This window comes from Salvelinus alpinus, chromosome 11 (assembly GCF_045679555.1).
Source record: "Salvelinus alpinus chromosome 11, SLU_Salpinus.1, whole genome shotgun sequence".
NCBI lineage: Eukaryota > Metazoa > Chordata > Actinopteri > Salmoniformes > Salmonidae > Salvelinus > Salvelinus alpinus.
In genome coordinates, this window is record NC_092096.1 from 68434356 (window position 1) to 68462052 (window position 27697).

Genomic DNA, 27697 nt, shown 5'->3' on the forward strand with positions numbered 1-27697 from the left:
CATTGGATATCATTTCTTTTATTTACTTATTTTTAATACAAAATATTAGGTGCAACAGAGGCGAGACAGTCAAACAACGACAGTCTCTAAAAACTCTTAAGAGCTGAACAATGTTCTGCTGTGTTGTTTAAACTCCTTTCAAACCCATCAGAACATTGCCAAGCTGGTTTTCAGTATTCCCGAATCCTTGTGATGGATGCCTCCAATCAAAAGTCTGTTCTCTTTGTTGCTATGGAAGCTGGAATTTTTTTTTTTTTTTTTTTACCTTGTTCAGTATCCTGGACTGTTTTCATAGGAAAATATGTTTGCAGCAACGTTTCATGGACCGGTTTCACTGCAGGGTGACCATAATGCCCAGCAAATCAGGAATGGGGACAGCGGTCCCACCATGTTCAACCGGCACCCCGTTGTCCAGAGTGACACCACATTCGATTGTGTTACCACAGAAACAGCCACATCTACTCCCCTGAGATCAGAGGGTACTTTGATTTTCATAAAATGTTTTGTTTTTGACCAAACACAAGACAATTTCAATTTCTTCTCAGAACAGAATTTACAGTGATATAAAATATACATACTGCTTACAAAATAAAGTAAACCTGCCCGTGTAAATGTGGTCTTAAAACTGACTCGTATAACAAGCATTTGTTTTAAGTGGAAAAAAATATGCAGAAAACAAAACAATTTACAACAATCCCAGGTTATCAGAAAAAAGCTCCCAACAGAGAAAAATAACCAAGGGTTCCCCCTCTCTCCCTGTGAAATGAATCCTCCCAACAGGAACTAGAACTGTACAGGAGAAACCATTCTATCCCAAAACGGGAGTAGACGTGCTGTGAAATAAAGTGGCCATTTTGTAACACATTCACACCTTTAACTTTAGCGTTTCTTATTAAATTAACATGTTCAATAAATACACAAGGAAAAATATATATTGGTGTGTACAATCCAATGGTACACTGATTTTAACAGTGTGCCGTGTCCCCCGTGCTTTCAAGGCTTTCTGTCATGTCGACAGTCTCTCTCACAACCACTGTCATACTGGTGATGGAACACACAAAGCGGACTGACCGATTGGACCCAGAGTCCCAATTGATTTGACCGCCAGCCAATAGGGACACTGACATGGCAGCAGTCCCAGCTAATATAAAAAGAATGCACTTCGATTACCCGCAACCGCCTGCGAACAAAGTCTTGAGTCTCTCGGATTAGCGTTGGGACATTTGGGCCTGGAATTTGCATCTCTTAGCGTGGCGTCTGTCAGCTGGAAGAAAAACTCACAATCAAGTGTTCTTGATCCCTTCTCAACCTTTCAGTGGGTCATTTCGGATTCGGCAGCCCTTGCTTTCTCCTCCTCCGTTGGCCAGGTCACTTCCTGCTCTTCTGTTGTCATTTCCTGGTCGTTGCCTTGTGTTTCAGAGTGCGTCGCATGCCCCTCTTCTCTGTGAGCCTCTCCTCCCTGGTCCATGGTGCTCCCTGGTAAGGGGGAAGACTTGCACCCCATACATGCCTGAGAGGGAGGTGTAGAGGAGGGTTAGCTGACAGCCAAAACGCTTCCTGTATGATCACTTGTGGATGAAACAGGTCATATGGCTGTAGGTCTATGTTCACATAAAACAAAACAAATAAAGTTACGTTTGTACGAGAGGGGAGGGGTGCTTACCGAGACGTTGATGGCGCGGGGCAGGCGCCCGGTACGTATCCAGGGGTGGACCTGGCTCAGTTCTCTCTTCTGGTCCTCAGTGAAACGGGGCTGGCGTTTGTGCATGGCCCGCAGGGCCTCGCGGTCCTGCCGCAGCACCGTCTCCCTGTCCTTGGTCGGCAGCTGGTAGGTCATCATAACCCTGTGGTCGGTGTTGGCCATGAGGAGCCAGATGGGATCCTGCAGGACACACTTAATCAACTGCTCCTCCCCGTCTCCTCCTGCTCTGCTGCCACCTGCTGGCTGCTTGCGGGAGTGGTCGTTCTCTGACGAGTCGATGCTGCCAAAGTACTTGCTGGTGTGGCTACTCCGACTGCGACCTGGGAGAAGACGACAGAAGAAGTTGTTATAGGTCAGACCTGAACCGGCTGGAGTGTTCAGTGTGAACAGTATTTTTCTAGTGATTGGGGTATTCCCACTTTATGTTTGAGTGACAGCTAGAAGATTTGACATTTCAATACATTCTAGGTGACATTTACCTAGCGATGTAGGCAATAATAGAATGACACGTGAATGTCAACATGTTCTGTTCCATTTGCCATGTCAGGCAGTATTGAGGGGTTACTCACTAGTTCCACTGCCTGAGGAGCTGCAGCCGTTGGACACAGTGCCCAAGGAGTCAGAACCCGACCCAGAGGACCCTGACCCAGAGGAGGCGGAGCCGGTGCCTGAGCGGGAGTCCTCTTGCAAGAGCAGGTCCAGTATGTCACTGGGGGTGGATTCACCATCCTGGTTGGAATCATTGGCCTAAAGAGAGAGAGAGAGAGAGAGAGAGAGAGAGAGAGAGAGAGAGGAAGGAGAGAGATATGAGTTATAATACCTTAGCTAGAAGTATTGAGTTCAAACTATAATGAATAATGTACATTTAGAAATGACATCTTTTCAACTCACGTTCTCCTTGGAGTCATCTGCCGGTCTCCCCCGAGTCCCTTGTGCGGGGACCGTGGCCTGTAGCGTGGAAACAGCCAGCGCCGTGGCGACCTCCGGCCGGTTGCTAGGCGACTCCTCCACAAGCTGCAGCAGGTTGAGGGGGGAGGAGCAGCGAGAGTGGAAGAGGGGCGACTCTGCACCCTCCTGGACGACTGGTACTTGACTACATGACTGGGGGGTGCTGGACCCAGAGGCTGGCCGTTGGGTCTGGATAGGCATGGCAGTTTGCATGAGCGAGGGCATCGTAGGCATGGGGCATGGCATGGCGCTGGTACCGGGGAAGGGGAAACCGGCGTTGGGGTTGAAGAATTGCTGTGGGCCGGGGGTAACCATGGCGGCGCCCGGCTGGGGCATGGGGCTTCCCATTGGGTTCATGGCTGTGACCATCTGGGGGAGGTTGGGGTGTAGCTGTGGGAACATGTAGTTTGGCAGCACCAGTGCCATCATAGGAGGCACCATCTGGTTCTGTATGGGCTGGGAGAGGGGAGGGTAGATGGGGTAGAGGGGGAGCGTGCCCGAGGGGTAGGGCACAGAGGGCAGGCTGGCCTGGGATCCTACGGAGGCGGGCCAGGAGGATGTGGTGGGAGGCCCCAGGGGCATCATTGGGAGGGTGTAGGTGGAGCTGGGGGGGGAGTTCATGGGGACGACGTTGGGGCCCCCGACGGGTCCGGTCAGGCCCAAAGCCAGAGGGCCCCTCTGTTCTGAGGACTCCTGCTGCTTCAGCCTCTTGGCTCCACGGCGGCCACTGCTGCCTCCAGCTGCATGGTAGTCAGGGGAACACGCTCCTGAGAGAGCGAGAGAGAGAGATGCATAAGTTGACAGAACAGTGAAGTGTGGATTTCAGTGCAGTTGGATAGGTGGCCCGAGTTAAAAATCTAGTTGATGAAAAGAGTGTTGTTGAGAAATGCATTTGTACCTCTGCGGCGGGGGTTGCTGTTGGGGAGCGGGCAGCGCAGGGCCGAGGCTGGCTCAATCACCCTCAGCTGGCTCAGGTCACTGAAGCGACAGAGGAAGGCTTGTTCCTCCTGCTGCGTGTGAGCAGAGAGCACCTCCTTGGTCAGGCCACCTCCTCTCCGGCTGGGTGGAGAGGTCGTTCTGGGCGGGGGAGGGGCAATGGTGGCGGTCGGTGGAGACTTGGTCGTGGTGGGAGTGGCTGGCATAGGAGTGGGAGGAGCATCTTCCATGACAACGTCTGTGTAGGAGAGAAGAGAGGAGAAAGAGAAGGAGGAAACGTTATAGACAGTTTCAGAAAAACACTGAGAAGAAGAAAGGCTGGACTCGGCGGCTTGAGAGAGAAAGAAAAGGTCATGGAGAGAGAAACAGACAAGCTATCAGAAACTAGATGGGGTGAGAGAGATAGACGGAAAAAAATAACCACAAAAGACAAGACAGAGCAACGACAAGCAACTACGAGTTACTATCAAGTAACTGTGAGAGATTTCACGGACAGACACCGGTGGCAGAGAGAGACTCCCGTGACAGACCACTAGTTTAATAGGAGTGGTATAGTAGACAGACTCCCGTGACAGAACACTGCTACGGGCCAGGAGACAAGCGTGGCGGCCATGTTGTCTTTCCCACCTGACTCGGGGGGCTTCTTGTCTCCCACGTGGACGATGGTACTGCTGAAGCTGCACTGAGAGGTGACTGAGGCTACACTCTTCGCCTTGTGGCTGTGCATGGCCAGGGGGTGTACCCCCGCTGAGTCCCCAACCAGGGTGACTGTAGTAGCTGGACCACCTGTAGCACCCAACACACACACAGACAGACGAACGGACAGGCCTAGGTGAGTCAATCGTACGGATTGCTCTCGTGGTAAAACCCCGCCCCCAGTTCAGCGTGTCACAACAAGCAGGCCTTTATAGAACAGACAAAGTTCTCATTAAGAGTCCCCTCGCTCTCTCGCTCGCTCTTTCACACTCGTGTGTCCCGTTTCTCCTGTGGTGTCTGGACTGCAGTGACCAGTGGTCTAGTACAAGTCTAATATACCTGTAGGGTAACCTGGTGTACAGCGTCTATCTAACAGGGGTTGTAGGGTAACCTGGTGTACAGCGTCTATCTAACAGGATCTGACAGGATGTAGGGTAACCTGGTGTACAGCGTCTATCTAACAGGATGTAGGGTAACCTGGTGTACAGCGTCTATCTAACAGGATGTAGGGTAACCTGGTGTACAGCGTCTATCTAACAGGATGTAGGGTAACCTGGTGTACAGCGTCTATCTAACAGGGGATGTAGGGTAACCTGGTGTACAGCGTCTATCTAACAGGATGTAGGGTAACCTGGTGTACAGCATCTATCTAACAGGATGTAGGGTAACCTGGTGTACAGCATCTATCTAACAGGATGTAGGGTAACCTGGTGTACAGCGTCTATCTAACAGGGGATGTAGGGTAACCTGGTGTACAGCGTCTATCTAACAGGATGTAGGGTAACCTGGTGTACAGCATCTATCTAACAGGATGTAGGGTAACCTGGTGTACAGCATCTATCTAACAGGATGTAGGGTAACCTGGTGTACAGCGTCTATCCAACAGGATGTAGGGTAACCTGGTGTACAGCATCTATCTAACAGGGGATGTAGGGTAACCTGGTGTACAGCGTCTATCTAACAGGATGTAGGGTAACCTGGTGTACAGCATCTATCTAACAGGATGTAGGGTAACCTGGTGTACAGCGTCTATCTAACAGGGGATGTAGGGTAACCTGGTGTACAGCGTCTATCTAACAGGGGTTGTAGGGTAACCTGGTGTACAGCGTCTATCTAACAGGATGTAGGGTAACCTGGTGTACAGCGTCTATCTAACAGGATGTAGGGTAACCTGGTGTACAGCGTCTATCTAACAGGGGATGTAGGGTAACCTGGTGTACAGCGTCTATCTAACAGGATGTAGGGTAACCTGGTGTACAGCATCTATCTAACAGGATGTAGGGTAACCTGGTGTACAGCATCTATCTAACAGGATGTAGGGTAACCTGGTGTACAGCGTCTATCCAACAGGATGTAGGGTAACCTGGTGTACAGCATCTATCTAACAGGGGATGTAGGGTAACCTGGTGTACAGCGTCTATCTAACAGGATGTAGGGTAACCTGGTGTACAGCATCTATCTAACAGGATGTAGGGTAACCTGGTGTACAGTGTCTATCTAACAGGGGATGTAGGGTAACCTGGTGTACAGCGTCTATCTAACAGGGGTTGTAGGGTAACCTGGTGTACAGCGTCTATCTAACAGGATGTAGGGTAACCTGGTGTACAGCGTCTATCTAACAGGATGTAGGGTAACCTGGTGTACAGCGTCTATCTAACAGGGGATGTAGGGTAACCTGGTGTACAGCGTCTATCTAACAGGGGATGTAGGGTAACCTGGTGTACAGCGTCTATCTAACAGGGGATGTAGGGTAACCTGGTGTACAGCGTCTATCTAACAGGGGATGTAGGGTAACCTGGTGTACAGCGTCTATCTAACAGGATGTAGGGTAACCTGGTGTACAGCGTCTATCTAACAGGCTGTAGGGTAACCTGGTGTACAGCGTCTATCTAACAGGATGTAGGTAACCTGGTGTACAGCGTCTATCTAACAGGGGATGTAGGGTAACCTGGTGTACAGCGTCTATCTAACAGGATGTAGGGTAACCTGGTGTACAGCGTCTATCTAACAGGCTGTAGGGTAACCTGGTGTACAGCGTCTATCCAACAGGATGTAGGGTGAATGTACCTTTTGCATTCCCAGCGGTTTCCTGCTGTTTGTCTTCGCCCGATGTGGACGTGCCAGAGGACGAGACAAACTTCCTCTTAACCGTGTTGGGAACGTTACAGCCGTCCAGGAACCTGGGATGGGAACAGGAAGTGACAACGTAAGTCCATTTTGTTCACTTTATGAAGTGCACTTGATTTCAATTTAGGATTCAAACCATAAATTGAATCACTATCAAAACCATCACTATTAAAACCAGCAGTATTCCCACCAGTACATACCTAATGATGCTGTCCAGACAGTTAATCTGTTGGTAGCTGTAGGCACTGGGAGACTCCTCCTTCGTCAGCTGGGTGTTGAACACCGGGGTTTTGGGTGGACACGCCACCTCCGGGATCAGACTCTTGACGGGCTCCACTTCTCCAATGGCTCGGAGCGCCGTGACAGGGTGGCGCCGGGACAGGGCTCGGTTGCGAGAGTCGATAAAGACCTGTTGCCCGCTGGTCTTGACCATGTGCACGTCCTTACAGATCTGCTGGAACGTCATCTGGGTGAACAACAGCACAATGACCATCAAAAGTCAGTGTGTGAATATATAGGGGTGGTAGGTAGCCTATCGGTTAAAAATATTGGGCCAGTAACCAAAAGGTTGCTGGTTTGAATCCCCGAGCCAACTAGGTGAACAATCTTTTGATGTGGCCTTGAGCAAGGCACTTAACTGTAATTAAGTCTGTAAGTCACTCTGAAGAAGAGTCTGCTAAATGACTAACATGTAAAATATGAAGACCTCTGCGTGCGCGTGTGTATAGGCTTTCGGAGTGTCTTCATTCCACTCACCGGTTTGTGCAGAGCGACCACGGCTGCCTCCATGGCCTCCATGGCGTTGGTGGACTTGCTGTCGGAGGCAGAGGAGGCCGTGCGTCGGTACTGCTGCTCGTGGGACCAGGATCCATTTGAGGCCAGGCTGCTGTAGCCCTGCGACCCTGCACTGTGGACCGGCTGCACCAGGAGACGGTGGATCTGCTCGCTCAGCTGCACGATCTCCGGGGCCGCGGGGCGGCCCTCACAGCCCCGCAGAGGGGTGAACACGTCCTCGGTCAAGGGGCTGGTTCGGACTTTGTGGCGGCCCACGATGAAGGCCACCTTCCTGCTCCAGGGGTTGATGAAGGAGGACCAGCTAGTGTCGATGGTCACGTACTCCCCACTGCGGGCACACATCCTCATGGGAGAGCTGTCGAAGGGCTGGCCTGCAGACTGGAGGACTGGAAGACGGAAGGAAAAGAGATTAGAATGGAAGAACAGAGAGAGACAGAGATAGAGAGACAGAGAGAGACACAGAGAGAGAGACAGAAAAAGAGAGAGAGACAGACGACAGGATTCAGACAGAATGAGAATAAAATAGTAAAATAAGATTGAAAGATGTGGAGGAAGACAGACAATAAAAGGTGTACTTACTCTTCCTATGTATGGCCACCATGATGGGTCTGTCCTCTGGGTGGAGGTAGAGGAGTACAGGGCTTCCCACCAGGTCCTGGGGAAGGTAGCCCAACAACGGCACAGCCCTTTCATCTACTTCCTGGAAGAGACAGCTGGGAGTGTGACTGGTGGAAAAGATCCGCTTGTCCGCAGGGATCCTGGGAGCTTCGTATCCAGACTGTACCCGCTCAGCGATGAGCAGGCAGCAGGGCTGGGGGTCTGACGTGTCTAAGTCCCTCAGGGTTAGCTGATAGGGAGTCATGCGGAAGGGGTAGTATTTGATCTCGCCTCCCTGCGCCCGGTCGGCACTGATGCGACAGAACATGGACTTCCCCTGGGTGCAGTCTGTCGGTGGGGACACAGAGCCCATGCAGGTGGCCCAGGCGGGCAGGCGGCAGGGGGCCGTGCTGCTGTAGAAGGTGCTGACGTCTTGGGGAGCCAGCAGCTCGGAGAAGATGGCCCCCTGGAGCCTCTCTGGCTTGCAGCGCAGCAGGGATGAGCCCTCCGGGGAGATGTACACCACTTTGCCTGTCAGGAAGGACACCGCCATGGAGAAGGTGTCCTGGAGGGAGGAGGAGAGAGAAGGGGGAGGAAGAGTGTGAGTCAGGAATGATTGCTTGTGTACCGTGTGAGTCAACTGCATTAAAAAAAAATTACTTTCAAAACAAAGTGAAATTGAAATACGTGTGTGAAATGCTTCGTCATTGTTTGGAGGATGTTGACGTACTGTATTTTTGAGGGTGTACTCTGAGGCGATGTTGTCCAGCTCCTCAATTGTATACGCAGACAGATCCAGGCTGCAGCCGTGACACTCCTCCACACTCCACTGGTGATAGTACTCCTGGTTGGCCCTCACCTGCTTCACACAGTTCAGGGCGTACTGGAGGGCGTCCAGGGTGCTGGAGCGACCTTTGCCCTTGCACTCGGCCGGTAGGCGGACCTTGAGCTCCTTCAGGGCTTTCAGCATCTCCTTCTGGGTCTGGACGCGGGCCGTCTGATGCTGCTCGTTGCTGCTGCAGCCGGAGGTGGAAGGAGGGTCCTGCTCTGAGCTGGCTGACAGCAGGCTGTAGGCCAGGGAACTGCTGGGGGGAGACGGGCTCTGGGACGGAGAGTTAGAGCTCTTGTTGCTCTCTGTGTTCTCCAGCATCATGCCCGAGTCCTTCTGGCTGGAGGAGCAGTGGGAACTCCTGGACTGATGTCCCCTGGACCCGCTGCCTCCCTCACTCGACTCCCTCTCGCCGGAGTCGTTCCCGCTGGATAAAGTGTCCCCGTCATCTGAGATGGGACCCCTCTGGTCCCCCCCAGACGAGCCACCGGAGCCGGATCCACTTGGAGAGGATCCTCGCACCCGATTGGCCAAGTCTGAAGTTCCCGATTGGCTGCCATGGTTGTTGTTGCTGCCGGGGGAGCTCACTCCTGTTCCCGCCTCCTCTTCTTCATTGGCGCTTCCCACTCGTCCCCAAGTGTCATCGCCAGCGGCGGAGTTTGAGTCGGCATAACTCATAATAGGTTAGGATGAGCCTGGTTAGGCTTGGTTGAGATAAAGCTCTCTCACCAAGTGTAATGTAAGATAATTATAGAAAATGTTTATTTTCCAGTTGATTAGGTGGGACTAGCGTGACTGCAGTTGTGTATCGTGGTTGGTTGATTGGTTGATAAAACACTAAGGAGAGAAAACATTGTTTCTCCTGAAAATGTTGAAAAATAATATAATATTAGTTTTTGCTGAAACCCTCCGGTCAAGTGCTAAAGGGCGAGGGATCCACCCGCGGTTTTCCACCCGCAGAAGGGAGAGATAATATTCTGCTAACTAAGTAGACCAACGTGACTCTCACAGATGGACTGATCGAGAGGCTGCTGCTTCCGCTCAAGAAACGACTGGGAAACAGAAAAGAACAGGTCGCTACTTCTCTCTTGGCGTCTCGCCTGCTCTGGGCCGTGCTGCTGGTACTCTCTGGGCCGTGTGGCTGGTACTCTCTGGGCCGTGTGGCTGGTACTCTCTGGGCCGTGTGGCTGGTACTCTCTGGGCCGTGTGGCCGGTACTCTCTGGGCCGTGTGGCTGGTACTCTCTGGGCCGTGTGGCTGGTACTCTCTGGGCCGTGTGGCTGGTACTCTCTGGGCCGTGTGGCTGGTACTCTCTGGGCCGTGTGGCTGGTACTCTCTGGGTTGTGTGGCTGGTACTCTCTGGGTTGTGTGGCTGGTACTCTCTGGGCCGTGCGGCTGGTACTCTCTGGGCCGTGTGGCTGGTACTCTCTGGGCCGTGTTGCTGTTACTCTCTGTGCTACAGGCCACCTGGTGGGGAGAAGGAGAAAAGAAACAGGTTAGACTTCATAGTGTGGACTTCTTTTCTCTCGAGATCAGATTAGTCTGATGTATTGAAGCTGGTCTATGCATTCTGTCAACCTGCTTTGTACCAGTACAATATTATCTTGCCTTTTCCAAACTGCAGTACAGTGGGCTTTGTGGGAGGTTTGGCCTACAGAGAGAGAGATATATATATTATATAAATGGTGAGGGGGTCTCCTAGTCAATACTTACAGTGGCAACTCCTTAAATCTTTGATGGGTATATTGTTTTTTATAGACACTAAGCTCCTTTGGTGTACCAGGGGGCTCTGAAGAGGCTTCAAGACCTCAAATGGAGGCCACCTTTTCAGTTGAAAGCCAAAGGGAATATCAAATAAACCTATGAGAGGACAGCACTGCAGACAGCTGACTTGTACCTCTCTCTGTGTGTGTGTGTGTGTGTGTCCACATCTGTCAATACCTTTCTATTAAATGTTATAATCATCTTGTGCTTCCTTCTGTCCATCTTCCCATTTGTACATCTGTGTGGGTACAACAGTCCCCGACTACCTCGGAGTCTCTGTCAGCTGGTCTGTCTTTTTACTGAGAACAGCATGCAGTTTAAGCTGGTTCCTAGCTGCCCAGCATGGATGAGTCTGGCTGTGTGTGTGAGATTGTGTGCGCACATGTGACCAGCACCCAACTGTTGGTCCATTTCCCAGACAACCGGTGCAAACCAGGCCTCCCTCTAGCTTACAATAGAAAGACTCCCACCTGCACCCCGGTACAGATCTCAATTGCTGCCAGCCAACTTGTCATTTCAGCTATCGTCATTGGTAACCTAATTCTCTTGCAGGACAGGTTAAAGTCTTAGTCTGTTCAACTAAGATCATCACTATCCCAAGGTTGGTGCCATAAAGATCTGCGGTTATTTCTGAATGGTCGTTCACCGGGAGCGTTGGCAGGCCGGTCCCCTACGCAGGGAATGTTCCTCTAGTTACTCCCCAGAAACCTCTCCCTTAAATCTCAGAAATCTTCAGAACTAGAAGCCCAATGCTGATACACATTTGCCATTTCTTCTCTCGCTCACTTTCTCTTTCGGGCCAACATCAGGTGGCCTATAATTGGTGTGACGCAGGCAGTGTCGACAGCAGCCAGGTTTAAACCCAGCAGAGCACGGTCACCGAAGAGCCGTCTTAGGTCGCGGAGTCTGAGTGAAGGGGCTCAGCAAGAAGCTGATGACTCAGGAAGGATAAGCCTGAATGAGTAAATACGTGTGTTGAGTGACAAGGCCGGATGCGATTAAAAACTTGAAAAACAACAAGAACATCACCTTGGATTACCGGTAAAACCGGTAGAACACATGACCTTATAAAGTGAATGGAAGTAGATTGAATGAACCAACTCATACCAATTTGATAGTGTCTACCGATGGTGTCTGCAATAGTCATGTTGGACCAAACCCTGTGTCACCATATGGGGCAGCAGGAAGCCTAGTGGTTAGAGTGATGGGCCAGTAACCGAAAGGTTGCTAGATCAAATCCCCGAGCTGACAAGGTAAAAATCCGTCATTCTGCCCCTGAACAAGGCAGTTAACCCACTGTAGGCTGTAAAATGAGAATTTGTTCTTAACTGACTTGCCTAGGTAGAGGTTAAATTTTAAAAAAATGTAAAAAGCTGTTGTCTGGGTGGCAGACAGACCCTATGGATGACACAGCACAACACATCCTGTGCCTCAACTGGGAGATGGATCGAGCCATGCATACTTCCCAGGCTGGGTAACTGTTCTCAGGTTACAGCCACCCGGATCACCTCCTGACCCAACCGCTCACGTCTGAAGCAGCCACAGCCAGTCATGCAGTCCCAATACCCCACTCACCTACCCTAACCCTGACAGGGTCATAATAACTCAGTATTATTAGGATGATCTTAACTATGGGCACCTACCGGTGCCTGGCATTTCCCGTGGTCTATCCAAACTGGATCCAAGCTATAAAAAAAACTTTTCTCTGAATGAAGAAATATTGGCAGAAAATATATTTACTGTTCAAAGCTGTGTAATAATGACAGGAAATCCGACAAGGAGTGCGTCAGAGTCCGAAAGCCAGTGGGGAACCGGGAAAACGTTGGCATTGTGCCACTCTAATACAACAACATTGCAGTATTGTGTCCACAAACAATTTCTCAAACAAAACAATTTCTCAATATAAGTGGCAAGTTCCTGCTTACAGATGACGGCAACTACACAGGTCAACACACACGCTTTGTTCAAATAACTGTCCCTTCGCTCCAGACCTAGTTTTACAGTTGTAGCCTGACAAAAGCATTTACAACTGTGGTCTATTCCAGTTATGTAATAAACCATTAGGAACTGAAGTTTAAGTGCCCACCAGCCGCCCGGACATGTTTGGTTTTAATTACTCAAATATTCTTCAGATTCTAAATCAATCTTTTTTTGGTTACTTTACCCCTCGTTTATTTTTTTATACATTAACAGCAGTAAAACAGCCTAGATTCTTGTACAGAATCTGAAACCAAGGAAACATGGACCCATATTGAGAAATATGGGTCCATGTATATCACTCTAACTATAATATATCACTCTAACTATAATAAACTATAATATATCACTCTAACTATCACTCTAACTATAATACATCTAGAGATTAAAAAATAAATTAAATTCCTACCACAATGTGCAGATGTGTTACAGACACACGTCGATGAATCAGAAACGTATCTTCTACTAATGTTGCTAAGACGTAGCAGAGAAGATGGCATGGCATATGGCTCAAACGATTAAGTTCGGCACGATCACGCGAGCAGTAAATAAAAACAAATATCCACGGTTGTAGGTTGAGGCGGGCGGGTCCGTTGGTGTCTCTGTGAGCGTCTGTAAATTCTGTTCCTGGCATATAACTCCCAGAGTGTGGAGTGAGATTTTAGTGGCCCGTCATCGCTCCCTTCTGCTCCTCTGTTTAAAACACATGATGCACGTGTACTCGGCTGTGCTTTACCCGAGCCTCACAGGCTGCTCATTGGACAGAGCGCCCAGCCAATGACAGATAACTTAGTACTGTGCATGTTTCTCACAGTGCCCGTACCACTATGATGAAAAACCAAATGTCCTGCTAAGAGTCCATAAAAAAAAAAGACTGATTTAAAAATGTCTTTCCCACAGTAGTGATAAACATATTTATTGAGAAAAAAAACATGATGCCTTAAAAATAAGTGAGTTTGTTTCTTTTCGACAGGGCCTAAAATAAAATAAAAATGGAGCTCCCACATGGGAAAATCCTGATATTACATCAAACTTGTCACAATGTGACAACAGGTTACCTACCCCTCCCTCACAAACGTTAGGAGACTAACCTCGTTCATGGAACAGATGCAGCCTGGAGAAGACGTCACATACAACGCATAGGCTATTAAAATCAGGGCTGAGCCGTATATTTCTTAGCGTAGGCAAAATCCATTTGAAGACGCAGTCTGAGCCATATTTAGTAGGCCAACGTATAAGACTTTGAATGACCCAGTACTAATGAGTACTTTAAATCTATACATTTCAGCAGGGGAGTGTAATTTTGTGTGCCATCACACTGTAATTACAGGAGCCGTAGATATTGTAACCATCGTGGCATTATCGTTAAAGCTATACCCGAGTGTTGCTGCTTTGGTAGACTCTGCATTACAACCACGAGTCATCAAATACTAAAACTAAATAATGGATTTAAAAAACAGCCACCAAAAGAGATGAGCCTGAGACATGACTGTACGTTTCAAATCGTTGAATCAATAGGTTTCAATCAACCGTAGGAGTCGAAGCTGACCGAGACATGGGCTCATCAGCACTGACATTTCATGTAAACAAAATATGTCCAAGCAAACTAAAACCATTAGAGAACAATGCTCAAAAGAAACTGTCAAATGTCCCAAATGTTCAAGCTCATGAGAAAACTGTCAAATCCATTTCCCAATACGTTTTATTCTCAAAACATTTGCATATTAGACTGATTGGCTGACTTTTTCCACTTGAGCCTATATCATGCATCAAATGATTAACTTGAGCCCCGGCGAAGCTGTTAAGTTACTATAGAAACGGTCATAGTTACCGTAGAAACGGTTATAGTTACCGTAGAAACGGTCACTTACAGTGTGACCTGACAGCAAAATCGGTGGACTTACTCGACTATTGTGATAAGACGTGATCCGTAAAAGGATATTAGTGGCGTTACAGTTGTGAAACAGTTGAAGGCGCTGGTTAACACTGGAGAAGCTGAATGTAACAAGTACAAGAAACGTAATTTTACAATCTAGAAAGTTTTCCTCAACCTCTCCACCAGTCAGTCACTTCACTGATACGCAACTTACCTACTAAACTTCCAATGAATCTCCCAGCATGCTTTGTTAGCCAGGTGGCTAACTGTCTACCAGTGACTTGTTGATGCCATGCAAGAAACAACCACAGGGCGTAATGCAGTAATGGATGTGAACCAACTGGTTTGGTGTAGAAAATAAATGTGAGAAAACAGGTACACTGGGAAGGACCGTTGTTGTTTACGCCCAATGAATTACACACCTCTCTGAGGTAAACCAAACTTATTCCTCTAGGATAACATGCCGTTTGTTAGAAGAGGCCACCAATAGTGACCTGTCTAGAAAACACATCCAAAGCTCTAATCAAATCTACAGCCCAGCTCCATCAACACATTCACTCTCCCACCAGGAGAGGTGGATGGCATTTAATGCACGCTGTTGTAGCCGTTTGCAACGAGGACACTGTTTCTAAAGGATTATGTTGTTTTCTCAGACAGATATCAGGTAGCCTAGTGGTTAGAGCGTTGGGCCAGTAACCGAAAGGTTGCTAGATCGAATCCCCGAGCTGACAAGGCAAAGATCTGTCTTTATGTTATGCCCCTGAACAAGTCAGTTGGCCTTGTTCAGGCCGTCATTGTAAATAAGATTTTGTTCTTAACTAATTTGCCTAGTTAAATAAATAAAAATATGCTGACTCCCGAGTCATTGGCTCTCTCCCTGTCCCCCCTCTCGCTCTAGCGATCGTGCTGTGTAGCCTAATCTTTGTTGGGTGTCCTCTTTTGACCAAATCAGGCCAGTAAATTTCGGGTTAGGCTAACGATCGTTTGTTTCAAAGTGCTGAGTGTAATTTTGTGTGCCATCACACTGTAATTACAGGAGCCGTAGATATTGTAACCATCGTGGCATTATCGTTAAAGCTATACCCGAGTGTTGCTGCTTTGGTAGACTCTGCATTACAACCACGAGTCATCAAATACTAAAACTAAATAATGGATTTAAAAAACAGCCACCAAAAGAGATGAGCCTGAGACATGACTGTACGTTTCAAATCGTTGAATCAATAGGTTTCAATCAACCGTAGGAGTCGAAGCTGACCGAGACATGGGCTCATCAGCACTGACATTTCATGTAAACAAAATATGTCCAAGCAAACTAAAACCATTAGAGAACAATGCTCAAAAGAAACTGTCAAATGTCCCAAATGTTCAAGCTCATGAGAAAACTGTCAAATCCATTTCCCAATACGTTTTATTCTCAAAACATTTGCATATTAGACTGATTGGCTGACTTTTTCCACTTGAGCCTATATCATGCATCAAATGATTAACTTGAGCCCCGGCGAAGCTGTTAAGTTACTATAGAAACGGTCATAGTTACCGTAGAAACGGTTATAGTTACCGTAGAAACGGTCACTTACAGTGTGACCTGACAGCAAAATCGGTGGACTTACTCGACTATTGTGATAAGACGTGATCCGTAAAAGGATATTAGTGGCGTTACAGTTGTGAAACAGTTGAAGGCGCTGGTTAACACTGGAGAAGCTGAATGTAACAAGTACAAGAAACGTAATTTTACAATCTAGAAAGTTTTCCTCAACCTCTCCACCAGTCAGTCACTTCACTGATACGCAACTTACCTACTAAACTTCCAATGAATCTCCCAGCATGCTTTGTTAGCCAGGTGGCTAACTGTCTACCAGTGACTTGTTGATGCCATGCAAGAAACAACCACAGGGCGTAATGCAGTAATGGATGTGAACCAACTGGTTTGGTGTAGAAAATAAATGTGAGAAAACAGGTACACTGGGAAGGACCGTTGTTGTTTACGCCCAATGAATTACACACCTCTCTGAGGTAAACCAAACTTATTCCTCTAGGATAACATGCCGTTTGTTAGAAGAGGCCACCAATAGTGACCTGTCTAGAAAACACATCCAAAGCTCTAATCAAATCTACAGCCCAGCTCCATCAACACATTCACTCTCCCACCAGGAGAGGTGGATGGCATTTAATGCACGCTGTTGTAGCCGTTTGCAACGAGGACACTGTTTCTAAAGGATTATGTTGTTTTCTCAGACAGATATCAGGTAGCCTAGTGGTTAGAGCGTTGGGCCAGTAACCGAAAGGTTGCTAGATCGAATCCCCGAGCTGACAAGGCAAAGATCTGTCTTTATGTTATGCCCCTGAACAAGTCAGTTGGCCTTGTTCAGGCCGTCATTGTAAATAAGATTTTGTTCTTAACTAATTTGCCTAGTTAAATAAATAAAAATATGCTGACTCCCGAGTCATTGGCTCTCTCCCTGTCCCCCCTCTCGCTCTAGCGATCGTGCTGTGTAGCCTAATCTTTGTTGGGTGTCCTCTTTTGACCAAATCAGGCCAGTAAATTTCGGGTTAGGCTAACGATCGTTTGTTTCAAAGTGCTGAGTGTTATTTTTAATCTCATCTGTTCTGATGTGTCTTTTTGGCCACAATTACAGTATTTAAAAAAAAAATCACAGGCACCGTCCCCGCAGGAGGCCTTTTGGTAGGCCGTCACTGTAAATAAGAATGTGTTCTTAACTGACTTGCCTAGTTAAATAAAAGGTTAAATAAAAATAAATCAACAAGACACAGCCCCCTCTATTCTGCATCTGAAATTCCACCTCTCCCCTTGTAATCCCTTGTCTCTCTTCCCAAACCTGATTGGCTGGCATGTTCAGGAAAAGCTACAGTAAACTATCTTGCAAGTGAAAATGTAATACAGTAACAAGATAAAGTTAAGGTTACAATAAAGTTATACGTCACATTTTAATAGATCCTATCACCACGCATAACTAGTTAGAATATCCTTATTATTTTGGGCCAGTCAAAGTCACAGTCAACGAGCCAAAAGCAGCAAAGCCTTCATTGCCCGGTGGATGCATTTGAGTCAGCGTGGTCATGTTAGCTGCCGGGTGATCTTTAGATACATTTTTTTTATACGATACAACTAAGTAATCAACATGTCTTTGTCACATGCTTGCTAAACAGCTGGTGTTGACTAACAGTTGAATGCGTTTACGGGCCATAGAATACATACACAATGTGCGACTAACTATATATATATATATATCTACAAAAACTGTAAATAAACCGGAAAAAAATGCGACATAGCTAACGTTAGTTGGCATTGGTTGACGTTCTATTCAGACACCAGTCCCAAAGCGCAAATACTGTTATTGTAAAAAAATATATATTCTTACCTTTAATTTCTCTTGTTTCGATATTGTTCTCGAATAGTCCTCGTCAATAAGTAATGTCTTAATTCAAAAGGTATGGACCATAGAGATAGTGGACTTCTCTCCCCTTCTTCGTTTCTGTTCTGTCGTACCACACACTTTTCGCTTCGCCCATGTCAGTCTACACGCATAGGTACACGTGCCCTGTATCGGTTCCATGGTCATTTCTATTGAACAAACTCATTGGCTCCCAGTTAGCAAATACCCAGCCCAGTTACACCCAGGAATGTTCCCATTGGTCGAGGAGAGCGGCGCTTGACACACGGGACTCTGCTGTGCTTAACTCGCACGTTGCATCGTGCATGCTCTCCGAAACTCAAAACAGACTTGTAGATTTTTTTATTAAAAAAAAAATGTAACCATTATTTAACTAGGCAAGTCGGTTAAGAACAAATTATTATTTACAATGACGGCCCAGTGCCCTCACTGTGCTTCTAGGGACCGAACTGTCTCAAAATCAGTGTACACAACATCATCAACAAAGAAAACACAACTGTTATTAATCCTGTTGAATGCAATCCTGTAATACATCATTTACTGACAAAGCTTCGCATACGAAGTAGTAAACTGGGACGTTAAAAACAGTGGCATTGTAATTTGTTAACCTCTTTCTTTTTTTTGCACGTGCGCCACTATACAATTACTTGCAGCTGCTGGAAAGATGTCCATGCACAAAGCAACGTGCCTCTGCAAGACTAGCACCGTGACGATGAATATTCTCCCAACCCAACTCGAAAATCACGCGGCTGGCTGGGTGGTTGAGACATGGTATTTCTGGTAAACAGTCTTCAAAACTAGGGCAGTGCGAAAAGTGACCGTGAATTAGAATTCTACAGAATAGCCCCAATGTCCTGATCGCGTGGGGGCACTGATATGAGGTCATCAAATACTTTTCAATGATTTTGTAGACTATTATAAACTATTACTAGATCGTTGCACATACATATAGGCTAGTGGTCAATCAATTATTTTTTAAATACCGCTATCCGAGGTAGAACGAAACAGAACCATGTTTTTTCACATCTCTAATGTCTCCCGTCTATGAAATGGATGGTTGTTGTTGATAAAACGTTTACTGGAGACAGGAGACCAAGTGGAGACATAGGACGAGGTGGATAATTTTATTATAAGGCCGTTTTATTAAAGTGTAAAGATATCAGGCAAAAACGTGCACGGCCCCTTTCTGTCAGATTCTTATGAAATCGTCGGAGAAGAGACCCCTCTAAGCAGTACATACAGATTATATAGACAACAAGCAAAGTAGGTTGATCTTGTCGTCTGGCCTTCCGATTGGTCGATCTGGGTCGTAGGTAGTCCTGTTCGGCCTGATGTCGACATTCCATTGGCTTTTCACACAGTTCTTTGTCCTATTCACATCCAAAGGCATCCTGCATGTGCGTTTGTTTTCACAGGCCCTATTCATGGGGGAGGGGATGTGTGTGTGGGTCTGACAAAGTAGAGGGGATGGGTGCATGTTGTGCCAAGAATAGCTTATGTTGAGAAGTGGTTAAAACAAGTTACCAGTATCTTATACAATTTCTTACATTGTGAAAACATAGTTTACTGCAAAAGTGGTTAAATTGATAGATATGATGACACACCCCCTAAACTCAAACAGTGCAGAATGTCTGGCTGAGGGGCGATGAGCCACATGTAACCCATTGCAAGCTCTGATATTGCTAAAATGTGGAATTACAAGTAGTTTTAAATTGTCTACCCAACATACACAAAAACGAACAGCATTAGGATATCTTAATGCATCTCGGAAATATAGACCTGTGAATACTTATGATGAATGTAAGCTTTACTTTTCGTTAGCTGATGATTAATAGAAAACTTGCCAAGTCAAATGTCCTCTCATTCAGTGCTGTATGGTGCTCTGTGAAAACAAAGGGATAGCTACACGTCTCCTGATGTTGTGACTATTTTAAATCGGCTCTAAGGAAAACAAGTTGGGACAGACATCAAAACACTCATTTTTTTGTGGTGTGTGGGGGGGGTCCAATGTTCATTGAAGGATTTTCTATCTTTAGTCCCTACTCTTGCAATTAGTCAGGGGTCCACCACTGATGATCTTTGCGGCCACCCTGGATTTTGCCTGAAATCCAATATGACGTCCAAAATCCAATATGGCGTCCAAAATCCAATATGGCTGCTAAAATACAATTTGATGGAGGTTAAATGACGTGTAAACATCTTTATTTGGAATACATTTCATTCTGAATCCAATAGGACCAACATAATTACACTCAAACACTTTAGCCTGCATATTCATGCATCTCTTGGTATAACCTGCACTATGAGTGGCACTGCAATGCCTCTGTTGTGTTTGAATAGCTGAAGCCAACTAGCTTTTCAATGTGTGTTTAAGTTTTTCACAGCACAAGCACACAGTAGCATAACCCAGTTACAGGAAAGCAACCTGTATCTCAACAGATCAGCCAGTCTAACAGCTCTAATATTTCTCCTCTTCCCCCCCCCCCCCCACTGAAACTAAGTGTACAAGGTTGATTCAAAGTCTCTAAGGTGAGCAGGACATGATTGGTTGGTTGTCTGGTTGTGAAGGAGAGTCTGTGAAAGGGCTGCCACAAACCCACCCGTAGATCTTTGCAACCTGTTCACCCAAGACTGCGTGGCCAAACACGACTCCCAACACCATTAAGTGTGCTGACGACACAACAGTGGTAGTAGGCCTGATCACCGACAATGATGAGACGGCCTATAGGGAGGAGGTCAGAGAACTGGCATTGTGGTGTCAGGACAACAACCTCTCCCTCAATGTGAGCAAGACAAAGGAGCTGATCGTAGACTACAGGAAAAGGAGAGCCGAACAGGCCCCCATTAACATTGACGGGGCTGTAGTGGAGCGGGTTGAAAGTTTCAAGTTCCTTGGTGTCCACATCACCAAAGAAGTATCATGGTCCAAACACACCAAGACAGTCGTGAAGAGGGCATGACAACACCTTTTCCCCCTCAGGAGACTGAAAAGATTTGGCATGGGTCCCCAGATCCTCAAAATGTTCTACAGATGCACCATCGAGAGCATAATGACAGGTTGCATCACCGCCTGGTATGGCAACGGCTCGGAATCTGACTGTAAGGCTCCACAGAGGGTAGTGCGTACGGCCCAGTACATCACTGGGGCCAACCTTCCTGCCATCCAGGACCTAAATACTAGGCGGTGTCAGAGGAAGGCCCCAAAAATTGTCAAAGACTCCAGTCACCCAAGTCATAGGCTGTTCTCTCTGCTACCGCAAGGCAAGCGGTGCCGGAGTACCAAGTCTAGGACCAAAATGCTCCTTAACAGCTTCTACCCCCAAGCCAAAAGACTGCTGAACAATTAATCAAATCGCCACCGGACAATTTACATTGACACGACCTTCCCTCCCTTTGTTTTTACACTGCTGCTACTCACTGTTTATTATCTATGCATAGTCACTTCACCCCTACCTACATGTACAAATAACTTGACTAACCTGTACCCCTGCACATTGACACGGTACCCTGTATATAGCCTCGTTATTGTATTACTTTTTAGTTTTATTTTACTATAGTTTAATTAGTAAATATTTTCTTAACTCTTTCATTAACTGCATTGTTGGTTAAGAGCTTGTAAGTAAGCATTTCACAGTAAGGTTTACACCTGTTGTATTCTGAGCATGTGACAAATACAATTTGATTTGACATCTACTGTAATTGACATGTGTTTGGAGTTTTTTTTAAACGCTGAGTGTGTCAAAAAGTCCTGCAGGTCACCGCCTACTTATTTCTTTATATTCCTTTGGAAGTCGGGTAGGAGGATTATTTGGCCCGATATTTACTCTGTGTATTTGGCTGTGATATTTACTGTGGGTAGTTGGCTGTGATTATGGTCTGGGGCAGGGCCAGGTAGGAGATGAGGAGAGTGACAGAACCTGTGACGGTGACCTCAGGTTACCTAGCGGCGCTAGGCTAGCGGTTATTTAGCACGTGTAGGTCATGTTTGTGAGAAAAACAGCATCAATTCTGCTTTTATCGCTGATCACCGATTTTGCACAGCAACTGATCAGACTGACCTAGAAAACCCCATAATGAGTTGTTGTATTTATAGATCAGTCTGTTTGCTTAGTCGGTGATAAGCAACAGAACTGATGCTCTGAAACAGAGGCTAGCTTCAACTTTTACTGAATGTGATCAAACAGTTCTGACATACCCACGTACGGTAACAGGCAGAGCTTGTGCATTATTAATCAATTCAATATAATTAACTGTAGAGGTTTAGGTGTAAATGGCTCCGCAACACATTATAACAGCATCATACTGCATTATAACGGCATAAGGCATTATAACAGCATCATAATGCATTATAACAGCATCATAATGCATTATAACAGCATCATATTGCATTATAACAGCATAATATTGCATTATAACGGCATAATAATGTATTATAACGGCATCATAATGTATTATAACGGCATCATAATGCATTATAACGGCATCCTAATGCATTATATTTGTGGGTTTTAAGTCAAATGTGTTACTAGAATATTAATTAAAGTGGCAATTGGTACATGTACAGAGGTAGTTTGCCTGTGTGAATACACATGTATAACAGATCCGTAGCCTCGTGTGATGATGAGTGGCCTTTGACCTAGAAAGTCAACTGTGGCCCACTAACCTGAAGCTAGATTTTCTGGTCAAGTGTCGCCTGTTGACTTTGGAACAAGAAGTGCAGGCAACCCAGGTTGACACATACTTGACCAAGTCACACACAGGTAATCAGGGTATACATTCATGCCAGTTGGTGTACTATCATACTGATTGAAAGGAACTGGTAGCAAACAACGTGATGAGGTAACTGTGTGTGTGGGGGGAGTTATCATACCTTTTATCATGAATAGAAAAGTGATGGTAACAGCAACTTGTGTATTCTTCACTTCACTGACTAACATGATCCAAAAAGACCGCAGGACTATGAGGCTATGATCAGTGCTTAAAGTGGATGGAAAATAGGTGGCGGGAAATGCCGTAATTAAGCCATTATTCTATAAGAGGTACATTACCAGTATTCAAGCCGTAAAATGTTTTATTTGAGGTGCTCGTAGTTACTACTCAGTACCAGTGTGTTCTGGCCCAAGCCAAGCACTGGCTATGAGCACAAAGGCCAGATTAACCTACAGTTGAAGTCGGAAGTTTACATACACTTAGGTTAGAGTCATTAAAACTCGTTTTTCAAACACTCCACAAATTTCTTGTTAACAAACTATAGTTTTGGCAAGTCGGTTAGGACATCTACTTTGTGCATGACACAAGTAATTTTTCCAACAATGTCAGGAATTGTGAAAAACTGAGTTTGAATGTATTTGGCTAAGGTGTATGTAAACTTCCAACTTCAACTGTATGTAAATAAGATATTACCTCACCCGGACAGGATGGTAAAAAGTGTTATAAAAATTGTTTAGTAATTGTTCATGACAAAATGTTATTATGTTAATTTCCTCACTATCAAGTCTCCATGACAACAGGTGTGAGACCCCTATGCCAAAGCCCACAGCAGTGTCTCAGGGTGTCTTCCCTACAAGGTCATTTTAAAAGGTAGACTCAGCGATATGACGTAGCTGAAGAAAGTAAACAGCATAGTGGGTAAATTTCCGCAATAACTAAGAGCGTTGAAGTGTGAGGCTCAACTTCTCCGCTTTTTTTGTGTGCCCTGGCTACCAGGCTGTGAACAGCGTGAAGCTAACCCGTGCACATGTACAGATACTGTGTGTGACTGTGTGAAAGCAACGTGTTGCATCTCACTCATTTCAATATCTCCGGTGCTGCTCGTGGCAACGTCATGTCGGGGAGTCTACCTTTTAAATGTATACAACTTGATTAGGTCACTTTTCATTCTGATAATTGAACTCTAAGCAGTGCTTGACTTGGGAAGGAGCTCACCGGAACCGAGTACCTGCATCTGTACCGGTATTCAGTTCCTACCGGTATTCAGTTCCTGTACCTCTTATTGAACATAATGAGAGACAATAAGGTCAGGTTCAGCGCAGGCAAACATTGTGGAACGTTGTAGATAGAACTATTAAGAATAAAACTGACCTCATTCTGCATGTCACAGGTGCATGTTTGTTCTACTAAATATATTTATATCTGAATGTTCCGCAACATTGTGCCCTAATTGAGATGCTGTGTCCCAACACCCCCAGGTGACCCAATTCCGCTTGCCTCAACGGTTGGAAAGCTTGCTGTTGTATATTGCCTAAACCTATCAACCCCTCTCAGATCAGTGGCCATGAAGGAAAGGAAACAAGGAAAGGAGGATAGTAAGGACTTGGCATCTATCTAGCCACTAGAGGGCAGAAACCCATCAGATTTGTCACATACTTAAGCTGAACAAAAATATAAATTCAACATGTAAAGTGTTGGTCTCATGTTTCACTAGCTGAAATAAAAGATCCCAGGAATGTTCCATATGTACAAAACTGTATTTCTCTCAAATGTTGTGCACAGATTTGTTTCCATCCCTGTTAGTGAGCATTTCTCCTCTGCCAAGATAATCCATCCACCTGACAGGTGTGGTATATAAAGAATCTGATTAAACAGCATGATCATTACACAGGTGCACCTTGTGCTGGGGACAATAAAAGGCCACTAAAATGTGCAGTTTTGTCACACAACAAAATGCCACAGATGTGTCAAGTTGAGGGAGTGTTGAATTGCCATGCTGACTAAAGGAAAGTCCACCAGAACTGTTGCCAGAGAATTGAATGTTAATTTCTCTACCATTTGCCACCTCCAACATGGTTTTAGAGAATTTGGCAGTACCTCCAACTGGCCTCACAACCGCAGACCACGTATATGACGTTGTGTGGGTGAGCGGTTTGCTGATGTTAACGTTGTGAACAGAGTAGAGGTCGACCGATTATGATTTTTCAACGCCGATACCGATTATTGGAGGACCAAAAAAAGCAGATACCGATTTTTAAAAATGTATTTGTAATAATGACAATTACAACAATACTGAATGAACACTTACTTTAACTTAATATAATACATCAATAAAATCAATTTAGCCTCAAATAAATAATGAAACATGTTCAATTTGGTTTAAATAATGCAAAAACAAAGTGTTGGAGAAGTAAAAGTGCAATATGTGCCATGTAAGAAAGCTAACGTTTCAGTTCCTTGCTCAGAACATGAGAACATATGAAAGCTGGTGGTTCCTTTTAACATGAGTCTTCAATATTCCCAGGTAAGAAGTTTTAGGTTGTAGTTATTATAGGAATTATAAGACTATTTCTCTCTATACGATTTGTATTTCATTAACCTTTGACTATTGGATGTTCTTATAGGCACTTTAGTATTGCCAGTGTAACAGTGTAGCTTCCGTCCCTCTCCTCGCTCCTACCTGGGATCGAACCAGGAACACATCGACAACAGCCACCCTCGAAGCAGCGTTACCCATGCAGAGCAAGGGGAACAACTACTCCAAGTCTCAGAGCGAGTGACGTTTGAAACGCTATTAGCGCGCACCCCGCTAACCATTTCACATCGGTTACACCAGCCTAATCTCAGGAGTTGATAGGCTTGAAGTCATAAACAGCGCAATGCTTGAAGCATTGCGAAGAGCTGCTGGCAAAACACACAAAAGTACTGTTTGAATGAATGCTTACGAGCCTGCTGGTGCCTACCATCGCTCAATCAGACTGCTCTATCAAATCATAGACTTAATTATAACATAATAACACACAGAAATACGAGCCTTAGGTCATTAATATGGTCGAATCCGGAAACTATCATCTCGAAAACAAAACGTTTATTCTTTCAGTGAAATACGGAACCATTCCGTATTTTATCTAACGGGTGGCATCCATAAGTCAAAATATTCCTGTTACATTGCACAACCTTCAATGTTATGCAAATTAGTTCGCAATGAGCCAGGCGGCCCAAACTGTTGCATATACCCTGACTCTGGCGGTGCAATGAACGCAAGAGAAGTGACACAATTTCACCTGGTTAATATTGCCTGCTAACCTGGATTTCTTTTAGCTAAATATGCAGGTTTAAAAATATATACTTCTGTGTATTGATTTTAATAAAGGAATTGATGTTTATGGTTAGGTACACGTTGGAGCAACGACAGTCCTTTTTCGCGAATGCACACCGCATCGATTATATGCAATCCAGGACACGCTAGATAAACTAGTAATATCATCAACCATGTGTAGTTAACTAGTGATTATGATTGATTGATTGTTTTTTACAAGATAAGTTTAATGCTAGCTAGCAACTTATCTTGGCTTCTTACTGCATTCGCGTAACAGGCAGGCTCCCGTGAGGCAGGTGGTTAGAGCGTTGGACTAGTTAACCGTAAGGTTGCAAGATTGAATCCCTGAGTTGACAAGGTAAAAAACTGTCGTTCTGCCCCTGAACAAGGCAGTTTAACCCACTGTTCCTAGGCCGTCATTGAAAATAATAATGTGTTCTTAACTGACTTGCCTAGTTAAATAAAAGGTGTAAAAGAAATATATATATTTTTAAAAATCGGCAAAATCGGCGTCCAAAAATAACGATTTTCGATTGTTATGAAAACTTGAAATCGGCCCTAATTAATCGTCCGACCTCTAGAACAAAGTGCCCCATAGTGGCGGCGGGGTTATCGTATGGGCAGGCATAAGCTACTCACAACACAATTGCATTTTAATCGATGGCAATTCGAATGCTGAGGTCCATTGTGAGGTCCATTTTTTAAGGTATCTGTGACCAACAGATGCCTATTTGTATTCCCAGTCATGTGAAATCCATAGATTAGGGCCTACATGAACTTATTTCAATTGACTGATTCCCTCATATGAACTGTAACTCAGCAAATTCAATGATATGGTTGCATCTCTATTTCTGTTCAGTATACAGCAACATAACTTACAGCAGAGTCTGTGCATGTGCAGACTGATAGACAACGTCGGTCTGCTTGTTAGAAAAGGATATGGCTCCACCTAGGGGTAGTTTGATGTATTGATCTTTATTTATGTCGTTTTTATAAGGCGCACGCATGAGGATGTCCACTTCACCCAGAGATATGACCATGCTGTAGATACACCTAGCGGAATGAAACGTCACTGCTATCTAGTCTTAAAATGGCAAACAAATCCATTACCAGCAGTTATTTCAAAGTATTTGACCCTGCTGGTCATCTTTGAACATCTTGGCCATGTTCTGTTATAATATCCACCTGGCACAGCCAGAAGAGGACTGGCCACCCCTCATAGCCTGGTTCCTCTCTAGGTTTCTTCCTAAATTCTGGCCTTTCTAGGGAGTTTTTCCTAGCCACCGTGCTTCTACACCTGCCTTGCTTGCTGTTTGGGGTTTTAGGCTGAGTTTCTGTACAACACTTTGATATCAGCTGATGTAAGAAGGGCTTTATAAATACATTTGATTACATTAGTTACCTAAATATGAATTAAACGCAACAGGAGTAATAGAGAATTTTAAATTGAAAACACGCAGGATACCCCTTTTTGTTTTTTTTAATACTGCGTTATGCTCGTTCGAGTAGCACTACTCACAGACCGTTTGGTGTACGTTTTTTTGTTGGTGAGATAAAACTGCCAAAACTCTGAAAGGTATTATTGTAAAACAATATTAGTTGAAGCGTAAAATGTTAAATCTGTAATCGTAACACGGCGTTTGTATGTTCACAGATTAAATGTCACGTTTACGTTCATGTTTCACGCATGGCTTTTCTTACGAGCCTAACAATTTACTTATGGATTTTCTTACGATCCCGACGTTCGACCTTTTGACAGGTATCTGGCTCCATAGCCAAACGCTGAAACTATGGATAAAACTTTCTCTGCGCGCATCTATTATCATAGTTCATATTACGCTCCACAAAAAATCCCTGCATTTGCATGTTTCTGTCAGCGCAATACACCCTGACAAAATACACCATATTACTGGCCTGCTAATGTTCCTGGAACTTGTAGGCTAAACTGCCTAGGTAAAACCCATTACTCACCCAAATGGTTACCCAATCAGGCAGGCTACGAGCAGTTA

General features: G+C 45.5%; 1 protein-coding gene across 4 annotated transcripts; it reads right to left on the reverse strand.

Moving 5' to 3' along the window:
- On the reverse strand, positions 1-27697 carry per1b (period circadian clock 1b). Of its 4 annotated transcripts, none has more exons than XM_071334081.1 (12): positions 27660-27697; positions 8532-10096; positions 7784-8366; positions 7166-7590; positions 6610-6875; positions 6350-6462; positions 4214-4372; positions 3549-3824; positions 2594-3417; positions 2272-2449; positions 1664-2022; positions 1-1510 (listed from the first exon to the last, which is right to left on the reverse strand). In XM_071334081.1, exons 2-12 carry the CDS (start codon positions 9306-9308, stop codon positions 1313-1315), a joined length of 4158 nt encoding a protein of 1385 aa, XP_071190182.1. In that variant the 5' UTR covers positions 9309-10096; positions 27660-27697; the 3' UTR covers positions 1-1312. The 4 variants fall into 4 exon arrangements, with proteins under 4 accessions (XP_071190182.1, XP_071190180.1, XP_071190181.1 ...); XM_071334079.1 differs by lacking the exon at positions 27660-27697 and adding an exon at positions 17627-17787; XM_071334080.1 differs by lacking the exon at positions 27660-27697 and adding an exon at positions 12780-13063.